Genomic DNA, 12,058 nt, shown 5'->3' with positions numbered 1-12,058 from the left:
AAAAAGATAATTCGAATAATAGCCTTGTAGAAAGAACTAGAGTATTTTTCCCATGGTCCCCCTTGTTTGTTAAGGCATTTTCTCTAATATTAAATTCCAAAAATTAAATTATTTGAAAAAAAAATCATAGAAAACACAATATAAAGATGTTCAACATGAAAAAGACAACTAAAATTATTTTCAAATTCCAATTATATATCTTGAGAAGAAGCACTTCGAGACAATGTTACTACTTACTCCCCAAATCATTTTTTTGCTTGAAAATGATGATTATCAATAATAATTGTATCATTAACAACAACCAATAACTATATTAACATGGGTTTACATTCATTTGCATGTAAAAGTATGATGACATTGACACAATTGAATTGACTTTTCTATCTTGAAATTACAATTAAGCATTTGGTTTCTAGAGAGGACAAATGGATATGGAACATGCTATTGGATCTTCCTTATATTACATTCATAGGAACAATTGATTGGAAAAAAGGAAAGTAGCAAAGATTATTTGATGCTCATGATGCGGTATAAACCAAAGTCTAAATCAACTCTATACCTTTCATTATTATTTATCTTTTTCAAGATCTCATATCAATGACCATATATAAGTGCTGAACCTTTAACATGCATGTGGAATAAAATCTGATTGACGTGGTGGACATACACTAATTCTATTATAAGCATATAAAGTAATTAAATGCGTTTTCCCAAAAAAAAAAGTAATTAATTAAATGAACAATTGATGGATAATTATTTATGAAATGACAATTCTCACATTTAATATTAATTATATATATATATATATGAATTGTAGACAATTATAATCTCATAATTTTTGGGGAAAAACGATTAGCGTTATTTCATTAAAAATTCCCAAAAACGGAAAAAAACCCAACAAGTTTAAGAGATTATTCTAGACAGACTTATAATTATTTTGAAGTTCTATCATTCTGAATAAAAACAAAAACGTAAATGAACTATCTGATTACAATGTTTTCGTTTCTAATGATTTCAGTAAACGATAAATTCTAATTCCTGCTAATATTCCAATTTTGCTCCATACTTGATTATAAATTCCAATTATAATCTCATAATTGTGTTGTTTAGGATAGGGGGTCATAATTGTATTGTTATAATATCAATTATGAATCATACATTTAAAAACTTAAGATATGGTAATGGAATAGGGCTACTAATCTTCTATTACAAAATCCATTGATAGAGTGTCAAAATATTTGCCACGGATTTTTGCTACTGTTTTTCCGATACTCTCATGATTTAGATGAAAAATCATCAAAACTATCGTTGGTAAATTTCTACAATTGTTATAAAGTACATTTATTTTTAACTTAACTATTTTCAACTCTAAATATCCTCAACTATTGCAACGGTTTGTTCCTTCGTTTGTAAATGTTTGCGATTGAAGCGTTGGTATATTGATCTCAAATCTCTCCGAAATTAACATGTTTTTTTGTAGTGTTTGTGTTCATCTACAAGTTAAGAATTTAAGATATGTGAATGGAATAAGGCCATGAATCTTCTTAGAGATACACTTTTGATCCAATTTCTCAATATTATAAATACCAAATTCCTATGATCATTCTAAGCAACACTCGTAAATCATAATCGCAAAGAAGAAAACCTTGAATAAGAAAAGTGTTTGTGATGTCGCTTATACTTTACATGGGTTTGCACTAGCCTTTCAAGTGTGGACCTATGAGCTTATCAATACATTTGTCCCCAAATTTGCGGAAAGGACACGACAAGATCCTACAAGCCCAAGGATATTGCTCTATACATCCTATAGGAGTTATTCCCTACATGAGGTATTCACTGCCCTCTAGAAGTACAATGTTCTCAGCAAAATTGATGAGTTTGAGGAGGAGAAGAGGAAGTAGTCTGGGAAAGACTTTGAAGATATGAGAGGCAACATTTATGATGAATTCTTTGAATTGGATGGGAGGAAGAGAAAGAATGAAGACGATGAAAGGACTCCCCAACCGTCGGCCAAGAAGATGAGACTTATTAGTCCCCAGCTCCCCAACCTTGAATTTACCAATGAACTAGCCAAGACAGCTCCCAACAAGTCCCTTCTGTGACGACTCCCCAAACTAATCAAGACAATTCTACATCTAGTGCAACCAATCGAGTGTCTCAAGACCATATTGATGCCAAACTTAATGAGTTGACAAAGGATATAAATGAGATTAAAACTTAAATCAAGCTCATCAAGAATCAATATCTTATAATCACATTATTGGGGGAAATAAAAGAACAAAAGAATGGTGATTTAATGGAAGAATTTAAGGAGGTTGATATTGCACTTGAGTTTAAGGAGAAGGAGAAGAAGATGTAGGAGAGGAATGAGATGAAGAAGAGGAAGGTGGATGATGAGATGAAAAAGAGGAAGGTGGATGGGGAGATGAAAAAGAGGAAGGTGGATAAGGAGATGAAGAAGAGGAAGGTGGATGAGGAGATAAAGAGGAAGGAGATGCTGATGGAGTTGGCCAAGAGGAGGAAGGCGGCTGAGTTGGACATTGAGTTTTCCAAGAAGGAGTTGGCCAAGAAGAGGAAGGTGGAGATGGAAACCAAGAAGGTAGATTTGCGCACCATGCACCACACACTACACCATGCCCCACGCCCCGCATCACGCCCCTATGCACCGCAGAACACTAAATGTATATTAATATCATTTTTTATTGTTCTAGATGAGGAAGAGGAAGAGGAGGAGGAGGAGGAGGAAGAGGAGGAGGAGGAGGAGGAGGAAGAGGAGAAAGAGATGGCCAAAAAGGTAGATTTGCGCACCACACTAAATTTATATATTAATCTGATTTTTTATTGTTCAGGATGAGGAGAATGAGGAGAAGGAGGAGGAAGAGATTGACAAAAAGGTATATTTGCGCCCCACGCTCTAAGCCCCACACAAATTCCATTTTGCCTCTCTCGCAAATTGCATTTTGATGGCCAAGAGGAGAAGAATGAGGAGGAGGAGACTGATGAGGAGAAGAGGAGAAAGAGGAGAAAGATGAGAAGGAGAAGACTGAGGAGGAGGAGGAGGAGAAGAAGACTGTGGAGGAGAATATTGAGGAGGAGAAGACTGAGGATAATGAGGAGAAGGAGAAGACTATTGAGAATAAGGAGGAGGAGAATGTTGAGAATAAGGAGGACAATGTGAAAGAAATGACTCCATCAAAATTTCTTGGAAAACAATTTCGTAGAAAGAAGAAGTCGAAACTATTGGGGGACTACACCGACCCTAATGGGAAACAATTTAAACTCAATGATCCGGTTACGGTTAAACCTCTTTTACATTATGACGAGGAAAAGATGAAGAAGTTGAAGAAATTGTTGAAGAATAAGGATGAAGACTTCAAGGATTTGATTACTTGCGAAGCAAGTCGTTGTTTATTTAACAGATTGCTCACGACACAAAATGGTTAAACGATTGTGTAAGTATTTTTGTTCATTATTAATCTGTCGACTTGCACCCCACACAAGGTGCATTTTGCGTGGGCCTTTGGACCTGCGCCCCACACAATGTGCATTTTGCGTGGGTCTTTGGACTTGCCCCCTACGCAATGTGCATTTTGTGTGGGTCTTTGGACTTGTTCTTGCTTAATCAATAATTTTTTCCGTAGGAGATAGATGACATTTGTTACCTAATGAGACAAAGGGTTGCGGAGTTCTCTAAGATATATCCAAATAAATTATCAATAGATGTCTGTCATCTCTCTCAGAAGTTCGAGAATCACTATGATATCTTTGCAGAGAATCCTACAAGCTTCAACTTTGACATAACATTCATGGATTATTTAATTGGTAATGCTCAAAGATATTTTACTTCTTGGAATACTGTTGATATCATATATGTCTCTATGAACCTGAAGCTGAAGCACTAGGTCCCGTGCGTGCATATATGTATATGATTGCGAATAGAAAATTTTTCTAAAGGATGAATATGACGACTTCATGAAAATAATGTGTCAAATGATTTCATACATGCTTGAACAAGGATTCACCTATATCGAAAAGGCCAGGATTCCGCGGTTCAACTTGGAGAATATGCCATATTCTATAATACCACAACCAACAGTCCCAAAGACAACCCAAACTGGGGACTATGGTGTTTTTACTGCTAAGCATATGAAATACCTTACTGCCTCATTGGATGTATCAAATGTGATCAACAAACACATTACTTTTTGGAGAAAGAAATGGGCAGTAAGGTTATTCGACCAAATTGTAGACCCCTAATGTACATTGAATAGATATACATTTTTGTTATGAATAGATATACAATTTTGCTATGAAATAATTGTTTATAAAACAGTGAGATTTTTGGCATCCACCAAATTGTTCAAAAATAAAATCATGAAGCATTCCAATCAATATCTTAGATAAGAATTATTTGTGCATAAAATTGTCCCACGCCCCACGCCCTAGCACCACGCCCCACGCACAAGTCCACGCCCAAGCCCCACGCCCTAGCCCCGCGCTCCAAGCCCAAGCCCACGCCCATGCCCCACACCTGGAATTTAGCACAAGTTTATTGTTATAGTCCTACACATACATGAAGCCAATACCTAATATATATTAAACCAACACGTGAAAATGTATGACAATGAACTAATAAAATGCTAAGCCAATATTTTCAGCAATAGATCATTGTTCATGAAAAACAAGGAACTATGACATCCCAAAATGTTAGTTCCCCATAAATCCCACAAAAGAGAATGGATAGAGAATACAATTTAATCCAAACAATACAACTTAATCAAAAAAATTGTTGTCTAGAGAATGTGCCACAGATTGTGAAGGTTATGCACTAAACTATGATGGTCGTGCATTAGACTGTGAAGGTTGTGCACTAGATTGTGAAGGTTATGCACTAAATTGTGAAGGTTCTAGAGAATGTGACACAGGTTGTCTAGCAGTAGATGATGCAAGCATCATTGCTGTGTATATTTCCCTATTATGGCCTCGACCGCCACATGAGCTACATCGTCTCTATTCCTTACGAGGTTCACCTTGTGATGGACTACGCTTTGTTGTTGTCCGACCTTTCTTAACCTTGATAGGGGGTTTTAGGCAAACTCGTTCCTTTATACTTTCTGGAAAATCCGAAGAACCTTCATTGAAAACTGGATAACATGTCTCCACATATTCCATTCACCACGCTTTAGTTGAGTAAAACCTAAAAAATGATATTTAAGTCATATAAATTAAATCTTAGAATTAAACATACAATCATTCTCTAACCTTGAACAACACTCATAGGGAATAGATTTCTGAGAACGGGCAGCAGCTAGGGCATGTATACAAGGAAGACCAGATATATCAAATACCCTACATGTACAAGTTCAAGTTTGGAAGTCAACTTTAAAATCATGTTTATCGTCATTCACATGAAACTCAAATTGCTTAAGAGGATTAATATTGTAGAATATGGCCTTCTCGGTTTGTTCACATAAGAATTTTTTATAATATGGAGATAAACGTTCTGTGTGGATGAAAGATTTTTCTCTTCTATTATGAAACCAATCTTATAGTGTGAATCGTAAATACTCAGTTAAGGTTGTTATGGTATATTTCCTAGCATTCCTGCTCTGACTATTAAAACTCTCAGCATAATTTCTTGTCATTTGACTGTATCGCAAACTAGTGAAAAAAGAACAACTCCATCTCTCTAGTCTTATTTGTTCCAAATAGGCAGCAATCCGAGGGTCCTTAGCCTTGATCTTGTCAAAATGTTGATGAAACTATGACATTGTGTATGCGCGTGAAGCCATGTCAAACTCAACGTGGCAGTTCTCGGTTTTAAATTTAGCAATAATATCCATTTTGATGTGGTATGTGCATACACCGTGATGTGCTTCTGGAAAAACCGCGGACAAGGCATTGACAATTATTGGGTGTCTATTAGATACAAAGACGAGATCCAGGACTACTCCAATTGCCACTCTTAGTTGTTGCATGAAATATCTCCAAGAGTTATTATTCTCCGAATCAACGACGCCAAAAGCAATGGGATATAGTTGTTCATTCGCATCCAATGCAATCGCAACCAATAGTTGACATTGTGCTTAAGAAAACTGGCATCGACGCACAATACAGGACGACAATAGTTTCTGAAACCCCTAATTGAGAAGCCTAGGGACATGAACATATACCTGAAGTGGCCATGCTCATCCGTCTGGATATCAGTTATGGTACCTGGGTTATTCTTCGCCAACGTGAACAGGTATGATGACAATTTTCCATAGGATTCCTCCACAGTTCCTCTCACCGACATTAAGGCCTTTTTCCTAGACCTCTAAGCCTTATTATAGGTCAGCTCAAACCCATAACTTGTCTGCATGTCTTCCATTATTTTCTTAGACATGAGGTCATGGTGATGGTCCATGTACTTACGTTTGATGCACTCCGCAATTGTCCATGATGGTGCTTGCCTCACATTCTCTTGCGTCATCAAAATTGAGCATGCGTGTTCTTTTACTAATTTTCGAATCTCAAACATCTCTTAGAATTTTCCTTTCATAACACGCAATCTCCACTTGTAGTTCTCATTTACACATTTCACAATCCAAAGATCTTTTGTTTACTTTTCCATTGTGAATTCAAAATGATTAGCCATCGCAAGTCTATGCACCCTCAATTGAAGTTCTTTTTTTTGTACCCACTTCCAATCCTCTTTCAAGGGTTAATTGAGCATGTGTTTGAACCTCGATTGGTTCAAATGAATTAAGCAACTCAATATGGCTGGATGTTTTCCTCATATGGGAAGTGATGGGTTGCCGGGGTGCAAAAGAAGGAGGGGTACTAGCAACCATTTCACTCGGACGCAAACATGGGACTTGTTGTTCTTCATCTGCATGGTGTATGTCATCTTGACTTTGTAAGACATCCTGCTCAAATATAGGAAATTCAGGAACCTCCTCTCATGGTATTTTAGTTTCATGAGTTGGGTGTGAAGGTAGTGACTTCTCTACTAAAGAGACACACAGAGGAGTGCGAAACTGGTGGGGTGAAGTCAAAATTTCTTTTACATAGAACATCACATCTCTATCATATCGAATAACAGTAGGATTAGTTTTCAAAACTAAATTATACTTGACTTTGAACACTAAATCATATCTCAATTTATCCACACGAATAGTATCATAGACAATGTTAGTTAATTCGTCATATGTAGTATTTAGGGATAGAATCACACCTATGCATTAACTTGAGACAAAAGAACTAACACCATCATCATCTTTCCACTCTCTATCATAGAGGACAAAACATCTAACAAATAAAGTGGCATATGCAATTGATACAAATTGAAATGTTAGTGCAGTAAATAAAACCATATTATCGTGGTGTGGTGCATGATATTATCAAGGGATGCAAATTGCATGGGTCGTGGGACACAATCTTGCATGGGTCGTGGGACGCCAATGCAAATTGCGTGGGTCACGGGATGCCAACTCAAATTGTGTGGGATGCAATTTGTGTGGTGCAAACATACCCATTTTGACACAGCATTATAAACATACCAAACATATTGAGTGTTCAGTTAAATGCAATTGAAAGAAATTAACATATCCATTTTGAAGGCGATGATGCTGGTAAGTCGGGTCTACTGTTTCACGCGTCCATGGTCCGGCGATGATGTTGGGTCTCGTCATCCTGCGGCGTTGCAAGTGTGTCTCGTCGTCCTGTAGCGTTGCTTGGGAGTCGGGGAGATGAGAATGGGAGGGAGAGCGGGGACAACGGGGCGTTGCAGGTGGGTCGCGGGGCCGGAGAGGAGGGGAAATGAGAGGAAAAATTAATTTAAAAAAAATTAGTAAGGATAAAATGGTAAAAAAAATTAAAAATTATATTTTCAAATTGATATTATAAAGGATAGTTTTAGAAATGACCCTCTCAAAGTCATTTGATCAAATTTCCCTTATATACTTACACTATTCTTCTTCTTCTTATTGTTATTATTATTTTTTTATTTTTTTTATTTTTTTTTATATACGCACATTATTTTCTATTAAAATATTATTATATATTTTAATATTAAATTTTAAATAAAAATATACATAAATTTAGAATTGTTAATCTCATATGAGATTTCAAAACAAGATCATTGCATAAAAATATTTTTTTTCTATATTCTTATTTACTTAATTTAATTGTTATTTATTTACTAAATATTTAAATAGTTATTCTAAATAAAATATATTATAATTATATTTATATATAAATTATAATTTTTAATCTTATTAAATTTTAAAAATAACACTATTATTTATAAATATATTTTTTTTTGAAATTATTAATAATTTTATAATTTTATAAATATATAAATTCAAATTATTAATCATATTTAAAAATAAATAAAAATAAATAATAATTTAAATATATTTTATTATTTATAATAAAATAAAAATATTAAATATATATATTATTTACAAAAATTATATAACGAAAATCTAATTAATTTTAGTGATGGGCTTACTACATCTAGCATATGTCACCTAGAGTTAAATTCTTAGCATATATATATATATATATGATTAATGTCTACAATCCTATTATTTTCATTTAAAATATCGGATATTAATTATTTTGATCAATATTTAGCCACATATTTTTACCCTTTTCAGTATTTTTCGTTCTTAAAAAGTAAAACATTTTTTCATTAAACTACAATTATATAAAGATTACAATTCATATTGGCCAACTAAAATATAAATTATTCCAAATTAGATAATGACATGAGTTCTCACAAAATAATTATAACAATAATTTTAACACTCTACAAGCAAAGATATTGTTCTGACCCAGTTCACATTTCAGTCCGTTTCCATGAGAAAACGTTCCCACATTTTGAATATGGACTCTTCTGGTTTGCTATCATCTTTTACCTCCTTAATGTTTTCAGATTGTTCTAAAACAATATTATTATTGCCAATTTGTTGAGCATAGGAAGGAGGCGGAATGTCAGCCCATACAATGTTGTCATCATCATTGTATTCAGGAAATGAATTTGGTAACATCATAGCACCTAGATGTTCATCTTCTTTCACAGTACCTTCCAACAGCTCCAATTTCCTTTTTCTATTGATATTCTCAAACTCCAAATCGATGCCAAGCCCCGAACTTTGTGACCCATTAGAAGAGGAGGATACAATTATGTCTTGTTGGTTGTTTGCTCGGGCCAACTCTGGATTTGTCCACTGCCTCTTAGGATAAGTAGATAGTAGTGGAGAATTTCTCGCTATCCTTGGATTCCTTGACGAATGGCCACGACTCTTTGGTCTCGAAAGGATATTCATCATAAGATGCGGCTGTCCTCGGACAAATCCAGTTTCATGAGCAAACTCCCATAGTGTATGGTGTACTTTGTTAAAACACTGTAATCAATAAACAAAAATTTGTGAAGAGTCATAACTCAATGGTTGAGTGATCATGTGTTAGAATCTTTGCACCGGACCATTTAAACAAAATAAATATATATTTAAAACATGTAAATTAATTTATTATATAAGTTATACAAATTTAAATATAGTAAAACTAAGTAGACATAATGATTTAAGATTTAACAATAGAAGTTTAAAATGATAGTTAAAAAATTAAAATAAGAAGTATAAACTTATGAGTATTTTAAAAAGAATTTGCAATGTATAAAAGAGAAATAATTGTTTTAAAAATCACAAAAACATGGACATAAATCTAATAAATATGAAATAATCAATTCGACTAATAAAATTATAAATTAATTAGTTTAAAATTAAAGAAACTCTAAACATAATAATATAAACTCAACAACATTATATTAATGAGTATATTTACTAAAAATTTTATTAATTTTCAAAAAATCAAAATCAATCATTTTTTTTAGAAAAAATTGATCAAAAGTCTTTTTTTAGTTCGATTAAAACAGTAATCAAAAACTAATTTCCATCCACTTTTCACCTAAAACAGTTATATTTAATTCAATGACATATTTCATACCAAATAAAAATAAATCACTCTTATTTTTACTTTGTAATTTTCAAACTGATTGTGATTATGATGATAACAAAATATTAGTATAAACTCAAAATTATAATAAATACTATCAAGATTATGTATATGTATATAATTATAAACCCAAATTACCATAATTAGATTCACCAAGATCCCAAAATTATTCATCAACAAAATCATAAATTCAACTTATTAAAATTTATAAACATAAAAAAAATGGTTGAATAAGGAGAATTTAAGACTCACATATTTGTGGAGTTCCCTACCAAAGTTGGAGAAATTATTGTCATTGAAATAATAGAACAAAATGCTGTAGAAATTGTCAAGTTTCCACACAATGAAAGATCGATTAGTCGGACCCCAAGATACAATATCATTTGTCAAGGGAACGTCGACAATCTCATACAACTTTGAAAGGAATGGAGGTAAAAGTACTGGATTGTAAAATCCAGTCCATACTACGTTAGCTGTCGTCATATTGTTTGTCAAAAACAAGTAACCATGGAAGGCGGGTTATAAAAAAAGAAATGTATGAGCTCTGTAATTTTGGATGTTAATTAACATAGATATTTATAATAGACTAAGCAAAAGAGTAGGTATATTTTCATCTCCAAATGTTATCTACTCATTAATATTATTGATTATACAGCTATATTCAGTCAATCTTATTTTCTTTCCTTATAGAATCCACCTTAGATTACAAAATTAATATATGTAGGTTTGTTTGATGTGTGGGTTAAGGATTATTTTTTTTCCTTTTTAGAATCCACCTTAGATTACAAAATAAATATACCTACCATTAAATTTATATTATTTAATTATAAATTAAAATATTATACCAATAAATGCAAAAGTTCACCACCACTAACATTAACGTCGAGTGATGCAGTTTTTGCATGTATTTGTATAGGCCAACAACAATTTAAAATATTAAAAAAATATATATTTTTCTCAAGAATTGACTATTCAAATATAGTCAATAATTTGACTAACACCATTGTGCCGCAAAATTTATAATTTTTATAAAATATTAATACAGAGGTCATTAACGAATGTATCAATACGTGATGATTTGATTTAAATCTAATGGAAGCAGGAATAATGTTAGAAATTTGGTGTCGTGTTTACTTATTATTATTATTATTATTATTATTATTATTATTATTATTATTATTAATATTAATAATAAGTATTGTTATACATAAATTATTTTTAAAACATAATATAATTAATAAGTATATTAATTAAAACATAATAATAAGTAAATAATACTATATAAATATTTATTTATAAAATTATTTACATTAATTTTTATTTAATTAAATAATAAAAAAATTAAATAAAAATTCATTTTTTTTATATAATTGTAAAATCGATTATAAACTGAATTTTTATTAATTACTCAATCCTAGCATTGCAACCAAATAAATAAATATTTGGAATGGTTCTCCAATACAATAAAGGTTAATAACAAGAAACAATATTTGGAAAGATTCTTGATTACAATAAATGCTAAAAACAATACAAAATATTTGAAATACGTGTTTGGAAGGTCCGTCCATTAGATAATATAATTCTCAAAAGAAACCAATGCAAAAAATGCACACACAGAAAAATAAAGAGAAATTAATGCCAACAACACACACCATAAAATAAAGAGAATTGAATGCCAACAAATCACACACAAGAAAATAAACTGAATTAAATGTCAACAACGCGCACACGACAAAATAAAAAATATCTTTTATAATCGTAAAATCGTATGATTTTAAGATTTAACCTGGAATTTTGGCTATATAAACCAATAACATGTTGTTTTGGATAATATGAGATATAAATTGTGAAAGTTATGGTGATCCATGAGTTTTGACCGGGCCTAGGCTTGTAGTGCGATCAAATAAATCTTAACGGTTAGATATTTGAGTCCACTAAGCTTAAATAAGTGAACTATAAATATATGGTCTTAGTTAGGGTTTATTACACATAATATATGTCTTTTTTCTTCTCTCACTTTTTAAGTTGTAATCTTCTCTTTTTTTTGGGGAAAAAC

The 12,058-nt window shown here is 32.3% G+C and overlaps 1 protein-coding gene across 1 annotated transcript; it reads right to left on the bottom strand.

Moving 5' to 3' along the window:
• Positions 1-8,831: 8,831 nt before the first annotated feature.
• On the bottom strand, positions 8,832-10,485 carry LOC124943225 (heat stress transcription factor A-1b-like). The gene is made up of 2 exons (XM_047483771.1): positions 10,255-10,485; positions 8,832-9,392 (listed from the first exon to the last, which is right to left on the bottom strand). The coding sequence occupies exons 1-2, from the start codon at positions 10,483-10,485 to the stop codon at positions 8,832-8,834; spliced, it is 792 nt and encodes a 263-aa protein (XP_047339727.1).
• Between the last annotated feature and the right edge of the window lie 1,573 nt (positions 10,486-12,058).

The sequence above is a fragment of the Impatiens glandulifera genome, chromosome 6 (genome assembly GCF_907164915.1).
Source record: "Impatiens glandulifera chromosome 6, dImpGla2.1, whole genome shotgun sequence".
Lineage (NCBI taxonomy): Eukaryota > Viridiplantae > Streptophyta > Magnoliopsida > Ericales > Balsaminaceae > Impatiens > Impatiens glandulifera.
Note: the sequence above shows the minus strand (reverse complement) of the source record. Positions and strands in the feature narration are given on the sequence as shown.